The sequence below is a fragment of the Rana temporaria genome, chromosome 5 (genome assembly GCF_905171775.1).
Source record: "Rana temporaria chromosome 5, aRanTem1.1, whole genome shotgun sequence".
NCBI classification, from domain to species: Eukaryota; Metazoa; Chordata; class Amphibia; order Anura; family Ranidae; genus Rana; species Rana temporaria.
In genome coordinates this window covers 201,419,478-201,443,221 of record NC_053493.1, presented here as the reverse complement: position 1 = coordinate 201,443,221, position 23,744 = coordinate 201,419,478, and the positions used below count along the sequence as shown (strand labels likewise).

At 42.8% G+C, this 23,744-nt stretch overlaps 1 protein-coding gene across 2 annotated transcripts in view; it reads left to right on the top strand.

The window, feature by feature from the left end:
- FRRS1L (ferric chelate reductase 1 like) overlaps positions 1–22,966 on the top strand; it is a 29,282-nt gene extending 6,316 nt beyond the window's left edge. For both annotated transcript variants that reach the window (XM_040353482.1, XM_040353481.1), the window contains exons 2-7: positions 279–475; positions 5,620–5,704; positions 10,599–10,737; positions 13,292–13,538; positions 21,039–21,302; positions 22,632–22,966. In XM_040353482.1, coding sequence (XP_040209416.1) covers positions 283–475; positions 5,620–5,704; positions 10,599–10,737; positions 13,292–13,538; positions 21,039–21,211 — 837 coding nt within the window. In that variant the 5' untranslated portion in view covers positions 279–282 and the 3' untranslated portion in view covers positions 21,212–21,302; positions 22,632–22,966. The remainder of the gene's footprint in view (positions 1–278; positions 476–5,619; positions 5,705–10,598; positions 10,738–13,291; positions 13,539–21,038; positions 21,303–22,631) is intronic.
- The last annotated feature ends 778 nt before the right edge of the window (positions 22,967–23,744 follow it).

Below are 23,744 nucleotides of genomic sequence, written 5' to 3'. Positions count from 1 at the left end.
CATTTTTTATATGGACACCCAAGGGCTCATTTACACCGAACATGGGGGCCAAATGCTTGGCTTACAGTTGTAGTGCCGTCCTGCAATGTAAAATTGCTGTTCAGCAGTTGTACCTTCTAAACGCCTGCCAGCTGCTACTCTACCGTCCACTGAAAAGCGATCCACCACAGATCACTTTTCAGAGGGCGGCAAGCACTGCCACCTGTCTGAATGAGACCTAAATAATGTGGGAAATATTTTGAATGACTCAACAATACTTTTTTTTTTTTCTTTTTAAGTGCCATGATTCTGCTGTACCTGAACTTGGGGACTTGGTTACTCTTCATATCATCAGCCAGGGCAAGTCCTGCGGATGAAAGTGCAGCAAGGGGAGGCCACACTGATCAAGGGGACCCCGCTTTGGATGAGAAACACCAGGACACCTATGGCACCTTTGCGTCTGAATTTTATGACTTGAGATATCTTTCAGAAGAAGGTGAGTGATTTTACTTGTGTACCGAGTGCATGTCAGGAGACTTCTTTTGTGTTGGGTATAATGGAAAAGGGTTTTCGTTTCTGCCTGTGTCCCCACTGGGTATAATTTCTCTCACTTCCTGTTCCAGTGACCACTGAGGCAGATCTGTTTGACTGGAACACATACAGGATTCAAAACACTTACTTTTAATAGAGTAAGAGGGGTTTAGAGGGGTTGGAACATCTGTCAGGTTCCTCCTGTCACACCGACGATAGCCGCAGAGACATATAGCCACATTCACAAAGAGTTACGCCGGCGTATCAGTAGATACGCAGTCGTAACGCGGAATCTAAGCCGTCGTACATTTAAAGCCCCATACACACTATCAGTTTTGCTGCTGGTTTTCTCTTCAGGTTTACCAAAACCATGTAGTACAAGGACCTGCCTGATTGCATTCAAATTGAAACGCTTAAGGTTTGACCTCATATTAGATGGTTTTGGTAAACCTGAAGAGAAAACCATCAGGAAAACTGATAGTGTGTATGGGGCTTCAGTGTATTCTCAAATTGAGTTACACTTAAATGTAGCTAAGATACGACTGCCTGCGCCGTCGTATCTTAGCTGTCTAGTTCCGCCGGCCGCTAGGGGCGTGAACGCTGATTTACGGCTAGAATGCGTAAATCAGCAAGATACGCCGATTCACGAACGTACGCTTGCCCGTCGCAGTAAAGATACACCGTTTACGTAAGGCGTTTTCAGGCGTAAAGTTAGTCAAACAAATAGCTGGCATAGCCAATGTTAAGTATGGACGTCGTTCCCGTGTCGAATTTTGAAATTTTTACGTTGTTTGCGTAAGTCGTCCGTGAATGGGGCTGGACGTAATTTACGTTCATGTCGAAACCAATACGTCCTTGCGGTTTACTTCGGAGCAATGCACACGGATATATGTCAATGGACGGCGCATGCGCCGCTCGTTAAAAACGTCAATCACGTCAGGTCACTAATCATTTACATAAAACACGCCCCCCTGTTCCTCATTTGAATTAGGCGTGCTTACGCCAGCCCATTTACGCTACGCCGCCGTAACTTAGGAGGCAAGTGCTTTGTGAATACAGCACTTGCCTCTCTGACTTACGGCGGCGTAGCGTATATGCGATAAAAACAATATTTTTTACTTTCCGCTTTAAAAAAAAAAAATTCTTCATCATTTTACGCCAATTTGTATTCTGCTACATATTTTTGGTAAAAAAAATCCCAATACGCGTATATTGATTGGTTTGCGCAAAAGCTAAATTGGCATCGCATTCAGGCCAAACTCGCGCAGGACCCTTTTTTTTTTGTCCGCGCCAGAATTGGATCACATCACAGTATTCATACCCATGCGATCCGATTCCTGTCCAAATTCAAAGTTCACACTGTGATCTGCGAACCAATTTGGGGGTGTCATTAACTTTGTATTGACACCTGTAGCGGTTCTCAGAGGACTGTGTGAACCACCGGTGATTCAAGTGAGATGCAGGGTTTCCCGCACTGGATTCGCAGGGTTTCCTGCATCGCACCAGTGTAAGTTGAGCCTAATACATTGATCAGTGCTAATGACGCTTGCAGGGAAGGGGTCAATATCAGGGTCGATCAAAGGGTTAAATGTGTTTCCTAGGAGTTATTACTAACTGTGGGGGATGTGCTTTCACTGGGGGAATGAAAAGATCTGAACACAGGAACAGCACATTCCCCTCTCCCAGAACGGTGATCTGCCTTGTTTACATAGGCAGACTATCGTTCTTCCTTTCTCCTGAACAATTGGGGGGCCCTTGCGGACATCGCGTCTGCCGGACCCGCTGATTTGCTCCCACAGTGTCCCGGAAGTGTCAGATCACGTACCTGGTGATCTGGTGCAGAGTGGCAGCCCTTAAAAAGCCACTGGGTGCTTTAGTCTGCAGGCAACCACCCAAATATAAAATAATATTATATATATTATATATAAGGCACATTGCTCATTTAAAAGGGATCTTCCATCACCTATACCTGTACATATTTTCTCATTATTCATGTTAAAGTGGCACTAAACAATATCCTTATTCTCCATAAATAATCCATACACATCCATTATTCAGGGTCCCTGTAATATAGGTTTTGGTAACTTGTTTCTTACTGTGTTTTTCTCATTCCTTGTAAGGCCCTCTGTGAGCTCCCACACCTCTCCCTTTCTTGCTTGCTTCTGTTTGTTTGAAACAAGCAGTGCACGTAATTACAGTCTTGTGCACTGTTCTATAGACACCAGGTCCATTAAAGGGCACACCCCCCCTGTCCATTGCTGCAGGAAAACTGCCATGAGAGCTTTGGCCAGGAAACCCGGCCGTGTGTATGCTCCCCCGCATGCTTTCCCCATAGGAAAACTGCCAGGTTAAAAACCACCAGGAATCCCGGTGGGAAAAAAGCGAGCTGGTTCTCATTTTTCCTGCCAGGTTTCCCAGCGGTTTTCCTGTCGGGAAAACTCCCATGAAGCATACACACGGACAGTTTTCCCGGCCAAAAGCTGTCATGGCAGTTTTCCCGATGGGAAAACTGGTCGTGTGTTCGAGGCTTAAGTGTATTTCCTCTCAGAGATCACAATACACCTCTGGAAAATAACTTCATCTGCTTTACTCTTCAGAAAGTCACAGCCACCTTTATTCAGGATCAGCATCTACTTCTTGCACTGAGGCGACACAGTTTGTAAATCCGTGTACCTGTTCACAAATGTACACAGATCAGCCACTGCTACATTCGGGTTGATTTACTAAAGGCAAATAGACCGTGCACAAGATTCACACAAAAGGTTGTTTACCTTTATAAAAAACCTTCAGCCTTATTACTTTATTTTGACAATTACTCTTAATTTGCATACCTAACCCATTTTTTAAGGATTTATAAGGCTTTTATTTGGTGAACTGTTTTAAATAAAACCATGCTTTGTTTTGTTTATTATAGGCTGATAAACGCAGAAAAAAGCAAAATTAAATGGTTTTCGATTTTTTTCAATGTATTTTTTTTATTTATTTCTTCATTCTGACAATCATAGTAATAGAAATATGTCACTGAGATCACACTGCAGCCTGTACGTATAATATATGGCAGTGCTCATTTACAGGCTGGAGGCTTTTATTTTTCAACGAGTCTGATCGTTGAGTATACCTCCCCCAGTATAAACCCTACTGTACAGGCAGCTAATATCTTGACAAATTTACCCGTGATAATTCCATGTAAAATTTAGTTTATTGAATCTGCTAGGAGTTCTTATGTGTGTATAGTCAAATATCAAATAAATACAGTATTGGCATACCTTTACAAATATACACGTCGCCTGCTTTTGTATTTAATTGGCATATTTATATAATTTGCTGTTGTTATTATTCATTATTATGTAAGATATAAAAGGTTTTGCAGTAGATGTTATGACTGCTCAATAAACAACATACATTTAACATATATATGGCAGTTTTAGGTGACTATGGCCAAAGTTTATTTGTCTCTCAATAAATAATGTAACACTACAATTACTGAATAATAATGTAAGAGCCGGTTCACACTGGGGCGACTCGTCAGGCAACTCAGCCGCCTGACAAGTCGCGTCCCGTTCTATTCAATAGAACCGTTCTAATAGAAGCAACGACAAGTCGCGTCCCGTTCTATTCAATAGAACCGTTCTGATAGAAGCGACGCAAGTTGCTCCGACTTAGAAAAAGGTTCTTGTACGACTTTGGGGGCGACTCAGGGCGACTTCTATACGGAAGTCATTTTGCAAGTCGCCCCTGAAGTTGTCTTCAGGTCGCCTTGCCGAGTCGCCCCCAAAGTCGTGCGGCCCCAGTGTGAACCGGGTCTAAGTAAATAGAAGCGTCTTTAAATTGTATTAAAGCGGAGTTCCAACGACGTATAGCTATTTTTTTTAAATCCATCTATAGTTACATAGTTAGTCAGATTGAAAAAAGACACAAGTCCATCTAGTTCAACCATAAAAATAAATAAAATAAAAAATATTGTACAATCACATACACCCAAATCTATACTCACAGTTGATCCAGAGGAAGGCGAAAAACCCCAGCAGAGCATGATCCAATTTGCTACAGCAGGCGAAAAAATTCCTTCCTGATTCCCTGAGAGGCATTTTCCCCGGATCAACTTTACCTATAAATGTTAGTACCCAGTTATATTATGTACATTTAGGAAAGTATCCAGGCCTTTCTTAAAGCAATCTACTGAGCTGGCCAGAACCACCTCTGGAGGGAGTCTATTCCACATTTTCACAGCTCTTACTGTGAATAAACCTTTCCATATTTGGAGATGAAATCTCTTTTCCTCTAGACGTAAAGAGTGCCCCCTTGTCCTCTGTGTTGACTGTAAAGTGAATAACTCAACACCCTTATAAATGGACCTCTTATATATCTATTATCACCATACTATTATATTGTGGCACACATTTAGTCTTCTAAATTGCGCCGCTATAGTTAAGATTTTATTTAAAAAAAATAACCTTATATTTCTTCTTGTTGTGCGTTCCCATCTTGCTTTTGGGCAGGTGAAGCCCACGTGGATAATCTTCCAGGTTACGGTGCTGCTGAATAACCAGCATTCACTGCCCGATCTCGCGCATGCGCATTATGCACACCTCACAGCTCAGATACTGAGCTGCGATGCCCACTGCCTTCTTGCAATCATGACAGACATCTCCCAGGAGACAGTGCACCACTGAATATGACACACATAGCTGTGGGTGGAAGAAGGCAGAAGTGAAAATAAAGAGCTTAGAATCCTGGTAAGATAACTAAACAAAAAAAAAATGCCCATTGCTGACACTATGGTCAATTTCAAAGCTATCGAGAAGAAAATAAAAGTGGGTGGAACTCCGCTTTAAAGGATGCGTGATAGGAAGTGGTGACTAGATTGGTATCCACTGCAATTAAAGTGGTGGCGCACACAGAAGAGGAGGAGCCTAGAGAAATGACAGTGGACCCCAGAAGAGGCGGTTTAGGGCCGCTCTATGCAATACCAATGTACAGAGCAGGTAAGTATTACGTTATTCCACAAAAAAAAAAAGCGTTACAAAAACTATAAAAATAGTGAGCAGGAGTAGAACGAGGAAGAAACAGAGGGTGTAGGAAGGTACTAAATTTTCTTCTGTTTTGCAGGATATCCTTTCCCCACTGCTCCTCCAGTAGATCCATTTGCAAGGATACGTGTGGATGACTGTGGTAAAACTAAAGGATGTTTTAGGTTAGTTTCTGATTGAATTATTTTGCAGTATTAAAGCTGTAGTTGAGGCCTGTACCTAAACTACACCTGACTTTCACCTGTACCTGACTTTCAAAAATACTACGAGGTGGTTCTGGAGCGCGTGGTTGAATGGGCTAAATCAAATAATGAGAAAAGGTGGGTCAATATAGAACACATAATGGCTAACACACAATTAGGAAGGAACATATGAATACCACCACATTATAGGACATTGGGAGAAAATCCACACACATTGACATGGATAGTATTGAAAATTTGGGATGCACTACACAAGAAAAATAAATGGAAATATAATTCACCATTGATGGCACTAAAGGAAAATTAGTTATTTGCACTGGGGAAAAGTTTGATAGGGGGAATTGGATTAAAAAAGAAAAATGCACAACTACGTGATATAATAAAGGGGGAACAATTTGCACTTTACAAGAGTTAAAAATAAAACAAGATGTGCTGGAGATTAATGAATGGAGGTATTTTCAGCTCAAACACTTCATAGCAGCACTTCCTCACCCAATAAGAGAAGGAGAAGCACTTACATTGATAGAGCGATTATGTACCATCAAAAAAACAAGTGGGAATATATCTAGGATATATAAAACTTTGATAGTGGAAGAGCTGGAAATTCCGAAATTTATAAAAAATTGGGAGAGGGAATTGGGGAAACGAGGAAGGAACCAAGAAGTAGGAAAATTCCTGAAACTTGTACATGGATCATCAGTAAACAATTGGATGGTGGAAATGAACTATAAGTGCGTAACCCGGTGGTATAGAACTACAGAAAAACTAGGGAAATATCAAATAGGACGAACAACGGAGCGTTGGCGGGGCTGTAAACAAACGGGAACCGTTGCCCATATATGGTGGGGGTGCCCCAAAATTAGAATGGTTTGGAAGGAAATACTGAGCTATACGTTAAATTACTAACATAGATATACATGAGGAACCATGGACATGTCTATTTCATGGGGTAGATATTCTGACAAAAGAATATAGAAACTCAATGATTTTACGTATGATGAACGCTGCAAAAAGCTTGATACCGAGGAAATGGAAGGAAGTAGAAAGCCCAAAAACTTGAGTGGTTTGACAAAATAGAAGAGATATATAACATGGAATATCTAAGCATAGCCATGAGAATACTAGAGAGGGATTCATTAAGAGATGGGAAAAGTGAAAAAAGTCTAAATTAACAAAGAACTATAGTGAGATTAAGAGTATTTAGAGAAAAGGAGAAAGAAGGGTCTACGAATGGGGTGGAAGGAGGGTAAGGGTAGGTAAAGGTTTGGAAATAAAATTTGCTAATGTATATCCCTATTCTGAAGGGAAAATGTTTTACTTCTTTGTGTATGATACATTTTGATAAAATAAAGAATAATAATAATAAAAAAAGCTGTAGTTTAGACAAAAAATAATTTTCTTCTGTAAATGCCAGAGCTCATTTTTTACAACTTTCTTGAAATTGTAAATTGCTTTTTGATAAAATAAAATGATTTTTATTAAAAATGTGAATATTTTTCTTGGCTGCTTAAAAAAACTTGTGAGGGAATCTTCCATTCTGTATAAAAAAAAAATATCCTATAGCTGCAGTCACATCACTTACCTTTAATGATGTACTGTATGTCCCATGTCATGCAGGCAGCTGTATGCTGTTGAAATCTTCTGTGGAGGGTGTTCGATCCTCTTCCTGGTGCTGAACTTCTGGTGCTAAGGGAATTAAAATCCCTGAGTCTCCTGTCTGTCTGAGTTTTGCTTACTTCCTCATTTAAAAAAAAAAAAGCAAATTTGTTTGAAAACATTGTTCTCTTATAAATTCCATGCTGTCTATTGCTTAAAAGATTGTTTTCTAACAAAACCTCCTCTATGTGGTCTTTTTATTAAATTCTCAAGTATCTTCCCGACTATAGAAGTTAAACTATGCAGTCTGTAGTTACTTGGTAAAGACTTTGATCCCTTTTTAAATATAGGCACCACATTGGCCTTACTTTAAAGCGGAGGTTCACCCATAGAGAACACATTTTCCCCTTAGATCAGGGGTGGGCAATTATTTTTTCGATGGGGCCACATGAGAAACTAAAAATATTTTGGAGGGCCAGGCCAAAAGGCTAAACTCAATACTGCATAAAATCAATTGTATTTCTTTATAAAAAGCAGTAAATATCATTGTTGGACAACTGGTACGAGTACTTGTTATAGTTAAACAATGAAAAAGTGAGGTTGCCTTACAAGAAAAAAAAATGTATTAAACAAAATTTCCCAAAACAATGAACATTTTTCACTATTTGTGACTCATATTAGTGAAAATTATGGTTTATGTATGTCTTATTGTCTTAGTGATTGATTCACATCACAACTTCATTGATAGCTTTTTTTTGTATGATTTTTTTGTATGATTTTTAGTTTTGCTCATTACTGCCACACACGTGCAATGCATGGCTGCATGTGTGTGGCAGTGATGAGAAAAAGCAAAAATCATACAAAAAATAAGGGTATCAATTTCAAATCAATGAAGTTGTGATGTTAATCAATCACTAAGACATACATAAACCAGTGTGCCATCAATTGCTGCCAGTGTGCCATCAATTGCTGCCAGTGTGCCACCAGTGTGCCATCAATTGCTGCCAGTGTGCCATCAATTGCTGCCAGTGTGCCACCAGTGTGCCATCAATTGCTGCCATTGTGCCATCAATTGCTGCCAGTGTGCCATCAATTGCTGCCAGTGTGCCACCAGTGTGCCATCAATTGCTGCCAGTGTGCCATCAATTGCTGCCAGTGTGCCATCAATTGCTGCCAGTGTGCCATCAGTGTGCCATCAATTGCTGCCAGTGTGCCATCAGTGTGCCATCAATTGCTGCCAGTGTGCCATCAATTGCTGCCAGTGTGCCATCAATTGCTGCCAGTGTGCCACCAGTTTTTTTTTTTTAAAGTTTATTTTCATACATTTTTCTCAGTTGTACCTTATCCTCTTAATTTGTCTCCTTTTCCCACTCCTTTCTTCCTTTTTTCCTATTCTCATTTCTCTATCATCTTTTTATTTTTCACTCGTATTTTTTCTCTTATTTTCCTCTGCTTTTCTGTTTTCCTTATTTTCTCTTTATATAGTCCCCTTTTTTTTCTATCTGTTCTTCCCTCTTCTTCCCCCTTTCTTATCTCCTTTTTGCCAGTGCCACCATTCATCTTTATCGATTTACACTTTCCTGTCTCCTCCTCCATTACCCCCTTTCTCGTTTACCTGTTTTGCTTCTTCTGTGTCTCCTTTACTTGTCTTCCGATCTGATGGCTTCACTTCACACGTGTCTTCCTCCCTCCTGTTGTTTTTTGAATGGACGTAATCTGTCTGGGTGGGCGGGGTCTCCAGACGTCAGACGTCATACGTCATCAGCGGCCCCAGCCCTGGCAGCGTTGGCGTTGCCTAGCTACTGCAGGCAGCAGAGCGTGTGCGGGGACAGCAATAGCTGTTTTGATTGTATCCGACCTGCTTCCTAGCAACCACGGATCCCTGCACAGCACTCATGCTGTTCAGTGTCTCCGGCTTCTCCCAGCCCTGCTCTGATGATAGATGACATTGGGTAGGAGAGCCTGGAGACTAGAGGAGACACAGGCACAGCCGCATAGAGGGAGGTAAGCGGTGACCGCGGCCTGTGTTAACCCTCTCCAGGCCGCGGTCCCCGCTTACCTCCCGCTGTGCGGCCCGGTCATAAACAAATATCGGACTGCGGGCCCCCCCGAACCTCACTCAGCTGCGGGCCCCATAGCGCCCGCGTGGGTCGCTATGGTGGTAGTTCCGCCACGGCCATCCACTACAATGCTATTTCTAGCGATCCGCCCGGGGGCCGGATTAAAAGGTCCGCCGGGCCGTAGTTTGCCCACCTCTGCCTTAGATGAATGCTCGTTTTGTCTAGGGGAATCGGCTAGTTGTTAAAATATGAGCTGTACTTACCGTTTACGAGATGCATCTTCTCCGCCGCTTCCGGGTATGGGCTGCGGGACTGGGCGTTCCTATTTTGATTGACAGTCTTCCGAGAGGCTTCCGACGGTCGCATCCATCGCGTCACGATTTTCCGAAAGAAGCCGAACGTCGGTGCGCAGGCGCAGTATAGAGCCGCACCGACGTTCGGCTTCTTTCGGCTACTAGTGACGCGATGGATGCGACCGTCGGAAGCCTCTCGGAAGACTGTCAATCAAGAAGGAACGCCCGCTCCCGAAGACCCATACCCGGAAGCGACAGAGAAGATGCATCTCGAAAACGGGTAAGTACGGATCATATTTTAAAACAACTAGCCGATTCCCCTAGACAAAACGAGCAGGAATCTAAGGGGAAAAGGTCTAAAAATTAATAAATGGGTGAACTCCCGCTTTAAAGAAAATAAATCTTTAATCTATTTTAGCTTTATGTCTATAGAGTCTAAAGTAAAATGACCACTTCAAGGCAAAGGCCACCAATAAAAATAAGACAATGCATACCTAACTTTTGAAAGATGGGGACAATATTTCCCTTCTATTCCGGTCCTTGTGGTAACTCAAAATTTTGTATATACCTTCACTTTTATTCCCAGTAACATTGGTGATCAGGACAAGTAGAAAGGTTGCCGTAACGGGAGAGCAAATACCAAGGTTTTAGCCCCTCACCGCTATATCTAAATCTAAAAAAGAAAATTTTTCTTTAGTTATACTCAAAAACACTGTATTTTTTAAACTGCTATATACTGTAATATTTAGATATCCCTAATCCTATGCATTACATATTATATTTTAGAGCTTCTGTAATTCTTCCTTTCAAATTACACATGTAGTAATTCTCTTGGCACATGTAAAAAATATACTGTTTTCTTTTTTATATACATTTATTCACAGTGAATTGTTTTTCTAATTTTAGGTATGGCAAACCAGGGTGTAATGCGGAGACCTGTGATTACTTTCTCAGCTATCGTCGTATTGGTGCCGATGTGGAGTTTGAGCTCAGTGCTGACACTGATGGATGGGTAGCTGTTGGGTTTTCTTCAGACAAAAAAATGGTAAACCTAATATAAAAAAAACATGTAACACAATGACAATTTAAAATAGTCATAAATAAGATCTGGCCATAGCAGTCAGGACTACAACTGCTTCACAATTAATACCCACTGTATACTGTTGTATATGCAATATAGCTTGTGGAAACTGCTGTTACAAGAGAGGACAAAATAGCATAAATTTAACATAAGGAAGATGTTTAGCTTTGAAGTAATGCCGCATACACACGATCGGTCCATCCGATGAGAACGGACCGATGGACCGTTTTCATCGGTTAACCGATGAAGCTGACTGATGGTCCGTCGCGCCTACACACCATCGTTTAAAAAAACGATCGTGTCAGAACGCGGTGATGTAAAACACAACGACGTGCTGAAAAAAACGAAGTTCAATGCTTCCAAGCATGCGTCGACTTGATTCTGAGCATGCATGGATTTTTAACCGATGATCGTGCCTACTAACGATCGGTTTTGTCCTATCGGTTAGCAATCCATCGGTTAAATTTAAAACAAGTTGGCTTTTTTTTAACCGATTGTTAAATAACCTATGGGGCCCACACACGATCGGTTTTGACCGATGAAAACGGTCCATCAGACCGTTGTCCCCTGTTTAACCTATCGTGTGTACGAGGCCTAAGTCATTCATTTATACAAAGTTGAGTCAAATTAGATTGGGTGCCAGTAAGCAGTGTGTGACAAGTATAGGGTCTTTTTCACACGATAGGTTAAACCTAAGCAGATTCTCGCAGCTTGGATCATAGGTGTATGTGAACAGCTGTGGCTGAGACGTTTGTACAAAGCAATGACAGGATGAGGGGATTTGTTGCTGTTCACATGTATTTGCACATCCAGCAGTTATGTACAGTTATGGATGAGTGATTCTGGACATAGACAGATGCATCCAAGGTTGGACATCTGTCCCTAACCACTGGATGTATGGATACATTGGAACAGCAACAGCTCCTCTCAGCCTGACGTACAAGTCGAATGACCCATGCTGATCCTAGCTGCAAGAATCTGCTGATGCACTTAATTGCCTATGTCAAAGAAGGCTTATACTTGCCACACACTGCTTACTGGCAACCAACCAAATTTGACTCAACTTTGTGTGAGGCTGGGTTTACACCTAATACTGATTCGGCTCCCATCAAGTGTACTGTGCGTCCCCATTTACCATTTCAGGTCAAAATTCTGCCCCAATTTTTGGCTGAATTCGGACCTAAAATGGACCAAAAGACTCACAGGGCTCCAGTGCGAATTCGCACCGGAGCTACAGCGGAGATATATGAGCTGGCTGCATTGAGAGCCAGTGAAAATCTCCTGCTATTGCGAATTGGATGCAGGGAACCCCACATCCAAATCGCAACGGTGTGAACCCAGCCTTAAAGCGGTTCTCCACCCTAAAGTGGAGTCCCGCTGATCGGAACCCTCCCCCCTCCAGTGTCACATTTGACACCTTTCAGGGGGAGGGGGGTGCAGATACCTGTCTAAAGACAGGTATTTGCACCCACTTCCGGCCCGGCATTCACGGGCAAAAGACGGGCATTCCGTCACATCCCGTCACCCCCCCCCCCCCGTTGTGTGCTGGGAACACTCGGCTCCCAGCACACAGCGGGAGCCAATCGGCGGGCGCGGCGCGACTCGCGCATGCACCGTAGGGAACCGGGCAGTGAAGCCGCAGCGCTTCACTTCCTGGTTCCCTCAGCGTGGATGGTGGGGGGGTGCAGCAGAGAGACGAGCGATCGCTCGTCCTCTGCTGCGATCGGCGCTGGACTCCAGGACAGGTAAGTGTCCTAATATTAAAAGTCAGCAGCTGCAGTATTTGTAGCTGCTGGCTTTTAATATTTTTTTCCCATGGCACATCCGCTTTAATAAATGAGTTACATCAAAGCTAAATATCTTCTTCATGTTAATTAGTTGCTCTTTTGTCCACTCTTGAGGCCAGCACACTGACCCAACTGACAGCTCTCAGGCAAGGCTTCTGATTGGGTGCCTGTGGGACAGGCTCCTGATCATGTGACCACTGTGGAACCCAACCACAGTGCGTTAAGGGGTTAACTACAAAGATAAAAAGAGGGGTGGTCCTGTCACACAGCCCTAGACATAACTGGGCATATTTATTAACGTTAGGAAAAGCAGGAAAAGTTCAATATTCTATTTCAATCAATATTTTATTGCATCAACATCAGTAAATGGTAGCTTGATTAATTGGTATAGGTTTTGAACTATGAGCGATATCATTTATCTTTGACCGTTTTACTGAATAAGTCTGGTTGTGTGATGATCAATGTGATGTTATCTGGGGGGTTATATTTATTATTATTATTATTATTATTAGTTTGTATAGTAATTTCATCTTCTTCATCTCCCGTGGTACTGTACGAAGTAATAAATCTAACAAAGAAAGCTAGTGCAGGTTATATAAATGATAAATGTTTTAAACACTTATATTTACAAAGGAGGAGCAAAGGCCTGCTTATCTTATCATTATGTAGTTGCCCCAGTACAAATACTCTGTATACCGTTCACAGCTCCTAATCAGAACTTTCTGTTTCAGGGAGGCGATGATGTCATGGCCTGTGTGCATGATGATAATGGGAGAGTACGCATCCAGCATTTTTATAATGTTGGCCAGTGGGCTAAAGAAATTCAGAGAAATCCAGCTAGAGATGAGGAAGGTGTGTTTGAAAACAATCGAGTGACTTGTCGGTTTAAACGCCCTGTGTATGTTCCCAGAGATGAGACAATAGTGGATTTGCACTTAAGCTGGTACTATCTGTTTGCCTGGGGACCAGCAATTCAAGGTAAGAAATTTAAAAAAAAAATGTTATGTTATGATAGATTACAGATAAACAACTATTATTAGTAATAGGCCCCATTCATATAGGCGCTAAGACCCGTCAATTGTAAAATAGGCATTTGTGTATGTGGCTGAAGCTGCTTGGAGCTGCGTGCAGGCTTTCCATATAAGTGAATGCAGACGCAGAAGCAGTACGGACATAGTCACACGTCCCAATCTGACAGGCGTGCAGGGGTGGCTGTGAGACCCTGAACGTAGATCAGTTTTATTACATGCTGGGATAGCACAGCTCCCTCTGTACTTTCAGGCCACTCAGGATCTTATAAACCCTCAGCGCTATTGTCATGTCCTGACCAATCACAAAACACGCAGTCCCAGACTTTACTTTGTGAAAAGCCAACAAGAGAAGGGGGTCTTTGAGACCTGCAGAGCTTACATCCTAAGTGGCCAAGCAGTACAGCAGAAGCTGTACCAATTTTGGCATGTAGGCAAATGGATTTGTAGCATGTAGAAGTAAAGGAAAAATAATTTTTTTCTACTATAAACCAATTATGCCCAGATATGGTTTTCAAAAATACGTAGTATACATTTTCACTAATGCCCTGCACAGGAGCACTAACATTGGGAGAGAAAAAGGCATCAGTGTGAGCCAGAAGCAAAAACTTTAATATATTGCAGCATGCAAGTTGTTTTATGTAGAAGCTGTATTCGTTTTCTTTCTTTATGCTTTTTTACCTTTTACCTATTAATCCTACCAATAACACACTTTCTGCCCCTTCACGCTGTGCCGGATCTCGGTTTCCCCCAGCTGGGCACCTCCACCAGACCTGTGTCTCCTGTTCTCCAGACGTACCCGCAGCCGACAGACTCGCCATAACCAGCCCTTAACCCCCTAACAATCAGGCAAACCACATAGATGTTGAGGGTTAAACATGCAGAACATAAAACTCTTTATTAAGTACAAAACATACACTTTTAACCACTTAAGGACCCCTTCACGCCGATATACGCAGGCAGAATGGCATGGCTGGGCACATCCACGTACCTGTACGTTGCCCTTTAAGCCCAGCCGTGGGGTCGTGCACGTGTGCCGCTGGCGCATGCACGCGACCCGGTCCGAAGCTCCGTGACTACGGCCGCGGGACCTTGCGGACCCGATCGCCGCTGGAGTCCCGCGTTCGGTCCCCGGAGCTAAAACAAAGGGGAGAGCTGAGTGTAAACACAGCTTGCCTGTTCTTCACCGTGGCGCCGTCATTGATCGTGTGTTCCCTTATATAGAAAAACACAATCAATGACGTTACACCTACAGCCACACCCCCCTACAGTTAGAAACACAGATGAGGTCACGCTTAACCCCTTCAGCGCCCCCTTGTGGTTAACTCCCAAACTGCAATTGTCATTTTCACAGTAAACAATGCATTCTTAATGCATTTTTTGCTGTGAAAATGACAATGGTCCCAAAAATGTGTCAAAATTGTCCAAAGTGTCCGCCATATCGTCGCAGTCACGAAAAAAATCGCTGATCGCCGCCATTAGTAGTAAAAAAAAAAAAAATTATAAAAATGCAATAAAACTATCCCCTATTTTGTAAACGCTATAAATTTTGCGCAAACCAATCAATAAACGCTTATTGCGATTTTTTTTACCAAAAATAGTTTGAAGAATACGTATCGGCCTAAACTGAGGAAAAACTTTTTTTTTTATATATATTTTTGGGGGATATTTATTATAGCAAAAAGAAAAAAATATTGAATTTTTTTCAAAATTGTCGCTCTATTTTTGTTTATAGCGCAAAAAATAAAAACCGCAGAGGTGATCAAATACCACCAAAATAAAGCTCTATTTGTGGGAAAAAAAGGACGCCAATTTTGTTTGGGAGCCACATCGCATGACCGCGCAATTGTCAGTTAAAGCCACGCAGTGGCGAATCGCAAAAACTGGCCAGGTCCTTTAGCTGCCTAAAGGTCCGGGTCTTAAGTGGTTAAACATAGTTAGGGACACTCCCCTTAGGCTTGTCATAGAGGGGGTAGGGGACAAGGAAGAACCCATGGAAACTCGACACCTGTAAATTCAATCAAACTACAGCTGAAACACACCAAAGGCTTATGATAAGCAGGCAGCAACTCCTTACACATTCCCCTGCTGGGATGTGTCTTCACACCTTTTGTCTATGTGCCATGACTTAACATTATTAAACACAGTGAAAAGAGGGGGGATGGGGGAGAAGGCAATGCAGCTTACATAGAGACCTCATTACATTATCCCAATGCCATTTTGTCCCCAAGTCTCTCGTTCTCTGCTGGGCCAAAGTCTGTGGGTAGGAGGCCAGCCCATAGCCCCCTCCAAAACACAAAGTGACAGTGGGTTCTGTCACATTTCTCCCATTTAAAAAAAATTACTAACCAGGTCCCTGACCCTCAACTGGTCTGGACCTGCTTTAGTCACAAACTCCCACCCCAGGCAAATAGCAAAAGGAACAGTACGACTCAGGCACTGGGGAGCAAAACCGCACATACGGTCTCCCGTACAGCCGCTGCTCTCCACACTCCTGTGATCCGAGGCTGGGTTGGAGGTATTGGGTAGAAGTGAATAACCCTCTGCCCCGATGCCAGTGCTTCAGCTGGAAGGGCACGTAGGCTAGTAGTGCTAAGCTGTTGGGGAGGAAAAGGTACTTGCTTTCCTCCCGGTGTAGTTACCAGCCACTGGGGAGGTATCTTGTGGGGACTATCTCCCGGACTCTCCTTCTCTTTTTCTGATGCTGGGCAGAGACCAACAGAGCTCTGCTCCATAGCCAATGCTTCTTCTGGGGGGGCAGATACAAAGGTAGAGTTCAGCCGCTGGAGAGGGGGAAGGGTTTTTTCCCCTTCCAATTCTGTGACCAGCTGCTGGGGTGACTTCTGACAGGTCTCCCAAATCCTCCAAAAACATACTGAGGGCTGGGCAGAGGTCAGCGGATCTCTGCCCCGTAGCCAGCGCTTCTGCTGGAGGGGATGAACATTGGAGTAGTATCCAATTGCTGGGGAGGGAGAATTGCTTTCTCCACTCCCGGTGGGCATATCTGCTGTTGGGGAAACAGCTCACGGAGATCATCTCTCGGACTCACTGGATCTGACTGTGAGGGTGGGCAGAGGCCAGCGGAACTCTTCCTCGTAGCCAGCACTTCTGCTGGGGCACTGGATGCGATACTCTGGACTTGCTGCTGATTACCATCTACCAGCCTTCCAGCGCCCCTCTCACTCCCCCTTCCGAGACCTTTATGCTGTTAGCTTGTCTCGCTGCCTATGGAACCTCCAGTGCGTTCCAGCATTCTAGCACTCGCATTGCCCTCATTGTCATTGTCGCTTCTTCTGTTGCGGTTAGGACAGGAAAACCTAGGGGCACCCCTGGCCCCATTTCCTCTGCATCTTCGCGACTGTCTGCTACTTCTCTCAGACAGTTCCAGGCAACGGGAGCCATGCCGGGCTGCTGATCACCATCAAACAGCCGCTTGTAGGCAATCTCGAGATCCCATTCCTGCTGGACCATGAACTCCAATTCCTCCAGGTCACACGCCTCTTCAGGGAGGTCCAGCACCTCATCTCAGAAATCCAGGATGTCTTCCAGCCGCCACTCCCCATCGCTCCCAAAGTCTGGGAGCGACGATGGAGCAGCCCCACACCGCCATAGCCAACTCCTTCTGTTGGGCTGCCATCTGCTGTACCTGGCCACAGTTGGGCTGCGAACCACCGGAGGGCTCTGTTGCTGGCGTCTAGCCTCATCTCCTCCCGGACCACTCTTCCGAGATCTGTCTTGCACTCGTCTCGCGGTCGTTCCTTTAGAAACACCTCTCACGCATGGTACTGCATCCAGTACATCTCTGTGGAGGAGAGAAGGATCTTCCCCTGATGGTGCCGTTTGTTGCTTAGCATCACTTGCCAGAGTTGACGGCGGATCACATTCCCCTAAGCTGAACTTCACGGCTTCATTCCCGCAGCCCAGTGTTTACTTGGGCTCAATGGTGGTGGAGGGTATTGGGTTCTGGGAATTTTTTTATTTTTTTTAGATTGGAACCAATAATGTATTTTTGCAACAGCCTATAGAAATTTACTTTTAGTCAGACACAAGCCCCGTGTGCTCTGAGAATTGATCACTGATACTAACAGTCTATTATTTTACTGGTTGTTTTGCTTGTCTGCAGGATCCTGGCATTGTACTGATCATGGGTGCAATGCTTTACAGGCTCCTACAGGAAAAAAATGGTAAATGCAATTTTCTTTCTGAAAAATATGTGCATTTATTATTTTTCCCCAAAAAAGTGAACTCATCCTTCAACATGTATTTTTTTTTTTTTATTGTGCGAGAGCAAGGTGGGCGTCTGATTTCCTAGTGTTTGGGTATCCCACACACACAGTTTACCCAAGAGTAATGGAAATGATTTACATTCCTCTTATTTATATTGAGTGTCAGAGTTGTTCTCTTTCTTGTTTATGTTCTATTATGTAAAATCGAAATAAACACCTTTTTTTAAAAAAAAAGGTTAAATATACTGTATATTGTATGTAGGGCATATAAAACTATGATTAGGTATTTGCCTGAAATTACTGCTTAAATGTCTACGGAAGCTGGAAATTGCTCTTGCTTAAAAAACAAACAAGCAAAAAAAAAAGCAATTTTGCTTTCTAGAACATACAGTACCACTTATGTAAAGAGCCATTTCCATGAAATCTCTGCCTTCGCCCGACACCCAGCCTACTGGAAAGAACTGCTGTAATTTTCTGCATATTACAATGTATCATCCAGATACACAAGTGTTTACTTTACTGTGATTAGATATTACTTATTCATCACATCATCCTGCTCTTCAGTACACTTCTATCCTTTCTAACTCTTACCAGCCAGATCCAGAATAAAATCTGACAGCCTTGTGATAAAGACTTCTATGTATGCTGTTAATGTGAACTACTGTGATTTTTTTTGTTCAGTAATTTAAAGCCCAACTGAACTTTCAGTTTAAATCTGCTAAATACATGCCAAATGCATCAAAACTGTCTTAGGCTACTTTCACACTGGGGCAGTGAGAGCCTAGTTTTAGCAGTACATTACTGTAATTTAGCGGCGCTTTCTGGCTAGCGGTCGAAGAAAGGGTTCGGTAGCGTTCCCCATTCATTTTAAAGGGCAGGGGCGGTTTAGGAGCGGTGTATACGGCGCCCCAAAATGCTGCTAGCAGGACTTTTTCTAACGCCACTGTAAAAGTGGCCTTGAAGTTTTTTTTCTTTAGAAGGAAACCAGAGCTTGAGTAGCAAAACCTGCTCTCTGTGCGGAACCAATTGTCACTCTACAGAAATCCAACACACTCCCTGCTGGGTTTCTTGTAATATTGATTGTAATATTGATTTCTAAATTGTAATCATTTGCACACCCTTTATTTTGATACAATTGGAATGTATTTAGCTTATTTAAACTGAACGTTGGATTGAGCTTTAATACAATAAAATAATGTATTGCATTTATTGTCCTGGCTGGGTTTTTTGAAAGGAGAAACCAAGCAGAGGTGTAATGCCCTGTACACACGATCGGTTCATCCGATGAAAACGGTCTGATGGATTTTTTCATCAGATATCCGATGAAGCCGACTTTCATCAGTTGCCTACACACCATCAGTTAAAAAACCGATCGTGTCAGAACGCGGTGACGTAAAACACAACGACGTGCTGAGAAAAATGAAGTTCAGTGCTTCCGAGCATGCGTCGACTTGATTCTGAGCATGCGTTGATTTTTAACCTCTTCCATACAGGGCAGTTATACACACTTCCATACCAGGCCTATTCTGGCACTTCTCTCCTACATGTACAAATCATAATTTTTTTGCTAGAAAATTACGCAGAACCCCCAAACATTATATATGTTTTTTTAGCAGACACCCTAGGGAATAAAACGACGGTCATTGAAACCTTTTATCTTGCACGGTATTTGCGCAATAATTTTTCAAACGCCTTTTTTTTGGAAAAAAATTGTTTCATGAATTAAAAAAATTAAAAAACAGTAAAGTTAGCCCAATTTTTTTGTAAAATAGGAAAGATGATGTTACACCGAGTAAATAGATACCTAACATGTCACGCTTTAAAATTGCGCACACTCATGGAATGGCGCCAAACTTTGGTACTTAAAAATCTCCATAGGCAACGATTTGAAATTTTTTACAGGTTACCAGTTTAGATTTACAGAGGAGATCTAGTGCTAGAATTGTTGCTGGCACTCTAACGCACGCGGCGATACCTCACATATGTGGTTTAAACGGCGTTTACATATGTCGGCGGGACTTGCGTGTGCGTTCGCTTCTGCGCGCAAGCTACCGGGGACAGGGGCGTTAAAAAAATAAATTTTATTTCTTTTTTTTTTTTTATATATTTATTTCTTTTTTTTACACTTTTTTTTAAAATTTTTTTTTTTTTTGATCACTTTTATTCCTATTACAAGGAATGTAAACATCCCTTGTAATAGGAATGTGTGTGACAGGTACTCTTTATGGAGAGATGCGGGGTCAATAAGACCCCACATCTCTCCTCCAGGCTGGAAAGCATGAAATCGGTGAAAAAAAATTCACCGATTTCATGCTTGCTGTTGCTTAGCAGCCGCAATCGCGGCTTTGTTTACTTACGGGGACCCGGGCGTGACGTCATCACATCGCGCCCGGGTCCTCCGACGGTCATAGAGATGACTGGTGACCATCTGGTCACCAGTCATCTCTATGCTTCCTGCGAGCGCCGGACGATTCGTTCTCCGGGCCCCCGATGGCACGGGAGAGCCCGGAGAAGCCCCGGATGGCGGCGGGAGGGGGGGGATGTCCCCTCCCGCCGCCTGTAAGAACGATCTAGCGGTGGAACCGCCGCTATGATCGTTCTTACGTTGTGCAGAATCGCCGGCGCAAGAGAAGGATATCTGAATGATGCCTCTAGCTGCAGGCATCATTCAGATATCCCCCCCACAAAGCCCAGGACGTCATATGACGTCCACTCTGAACGGCAGAGGTTCTTTGTGGACGTCATTTTACTATGGGCCGGTAGGGAAGTGGTTAACCAATGGATTTCCCCAGAGACGATCGTTTTTTTCAATCGGTTTTTTAACCATCAGATAATTTTAAAACAGGTTCTAAGTTTTTTCACCGATGGGGAAAAAAACTATGGGGCCCACACACGATCGGTACACCTTTTTGATGTATGGTTCTTCAAATCATATTAAACAGAACTCTTTTGACCTCTCTTATGCCGCGTACACACGATCGGTTCGTCTGATGAAAATGGACTGTTTTCATCAGACGAACCGATCGTGTGTACGCGGCATAAGAGAGGTCAAAAGAGTTCTGTTTAATATGATTTGAAGAACCATACATCAAAAAGGTGTACCTAAGGTGGGAGGGAGCTTTGTGTCAGAAATGTCAGTACTTCAAACCCTTTGCAGTTATAAAACACAGGTGTTCATACATGAAAGTCATATTATAATTGATGTCTTTCTTGCCATCTTCCAGGTTCTATAACGAGACATGATATTGATGCCCCTCCAGTTTCAGAGAATGTTGTGAGCATTTACCGTTATGAGGATATTTTTATGCCTTCAGCAGCCTACCAAACCTTCTCTTCTCCTTTCTGTCTTCTGCTGATTGTTGCTTTGACCTTTTATCTGCTAATGGGAACCCCCTAAGACTACGGTTGTTAACCTTTGGAAATTACACACGTTATGAGGAGTTATTGTTCTAGATATTTTCTGCTGATATCTTCTGCTGGGACAATCGGTTATATGTTACAAGATTTTTAAAAGAAAAATTGCGCTAACCAAAACAACGTGATTAAATAAATGAATATAAAAAAAGGCAGCAATAACGTGTCATAGCACAAACAATATAGGAAAAAGAAAATATCGCGCCAATCTATAAAAATTATTCAAACCTATGTGACAACACAATTAGTGTAGTGAATAAATGTCCAAAAAAAGAAAAAGAAATAATGTCCCTGTAGCATGTGAAATATACCACACTAGCATGTGTGGGAAGCATTCAAATCCTTATTGGAATAACCATAGTAGTGAGTAGTATTAAAAGTCCAAATAGCTGTGAAGTTTCTTGGGACAAACAACACCCGGTGCACAAATGATTAAGTGAGCCACCACCACATGGACTGGGGCTTACCAGAACACATATAAATAACAGCATTATTTAAAGATAACAGCAGGGGTCTCCAAGGGGTCTGGTCACAACACAGGATCAATGGATGTACTGCATATATCTTTCACTGGTATCTCCACGGAGGGATAAGATAAACTCGTACTGACAGACTCTCGGACCGTAGCAGGAAACAATGGCATGTCATGCAGAGAGAAAGCCGCACATAGCGTAATACGTCCAAAAAATACTTTTATTAAAAGTGTAAAAACCTACTTACATCAATTCAATGAAATATAGGCACATAAAAACAGTTAGCCGGCCGGCATAGATGGGAGCCCTTCCTCCTTGTATAAACGCGGTGACGTCACCGCGTTTATACAAGGAGGAAGGGCTCCCATCTATGCCGGCCGGCTAACTGTTTTTATGTGCCTATATTTCATTGAATTGATGTAAGTAGGTTTTTACACTTTTAATAAAAGTATTTTTTGGACGTATTACGCTATGTGCGGCTTTCTCTCTGCATGACATGCCATTGTTTCCTGCTACGGTCCGAGAGTCTGTCAGTACGAGTTTATCTTATCCCTCCGTGGAGATACCAGTGAAAGATATATGCAGTACATCCATTGATCCTGTGTTGTGACCAGACCCCTTGGAGACCCCTGCTGTTATCTTTAAATAACGCTGTTATTTATATGTGTTCTGGTAAGCCCCAGTCCATGTGGTGGTGGCTCACTTAATCATTTGTGCACCGGGTGTTGTTTGTCCCAAGAAACTTCACAGCTATTTGGACTTTTAATACTACTCACTACTATGGTTATTCCAATAAGGATTTGAATGCTTCCCACACATGCTAGTGTGGTATATTTCACATGCTACAGGGACATTATTTCTTTTTCTTTTTTTGGACATTTATTCACTACACTAATTGTGTTGTCACATAGGTTTGAATAATTTTTATAGGTTATATGTTACAGGTTATTCTAGCAGTGATTTATAAAATTGAAGATGCAGAAGGTGGATGTTATGCAATCAAGAACATGTGCCAAGACAATGAGCAATGTACTGTAGGTGTTAAACTGTTTAACGATAACCATGCATTATACAATCTCCTCTAGATCTACCATCAACTATGTAGTGCAAGGGCCTGCCTGATTTGACACTAGATTAATTGGTTGCTTAGGTTTGTCCTCATATTGCAAAGTTTTGGTAGCGCTAAAGGAGATTAAAGTAGAACTAACTGCAAAACTTTTTTGTTTAATTTTTTGGATAGAGTAAGGAAGGGTTATACCTCTTTAGCCTCGTACACACGTCCGGTTTTCCCGTCGGGAAAACTGCCAGGAGAGCTTTTGGCTGGGGAAACCGGACGTGTGTATGCTTCCTCGCAGTTTTCCCGTTAGGAAAACATCCGGGAATCCCTTTGGGAAAAAAGAGAAGCTACTCTCTATTTTCCTGTTGGGATTCCCAGCATTTTTTTTCCCGCCAGATCTACTACTTACCTCTGGGAAAGACTGCGACGCAGTGCTGATAGAGCATACACACGGCCAAAGATCCATGGAAGTTTTCCTGCCAGGTTCTCGGCTTTCCCCTCGGTTTTCTCGGCTGACTTTTTACCGCCGAGAAAACCAAGCGTGTGTACAAGGCTTTTCTTTTTTTTCTGCCATTGAGTTGGGGAGATTTCCCTTCACTTCCCATCCCATATACAAAACAGGTGAGAGGAAATCCCTTCAAAGTGAGGTAATCCCTGATTGTCACCAGGACTACCAGAACTAGTATCCTCATTGAAATATATCCCCTCTATTCTTGTTCTGGTGACAACCCAAAAATAGCGATTCAAATAAAAGATATAAGCAGGGCAGAGTATATAGGATATAAACAGGGCATAGGATTTTTTTCACTTTCACTCTTATGCCTCGTACACACGACCAGTTTTCCCGTCGGGAAAACTGCCATGACAGCTTTTGGCTGGGAAAACTGGCCGTGTGCATGCTCCATGGCAGTTTTCCTGACAGGAAAACTGCTGGGAATCCCGGCAGAAAAAATTAGATTCCGCGATTCCCGGCGGTCTTTTTCCTG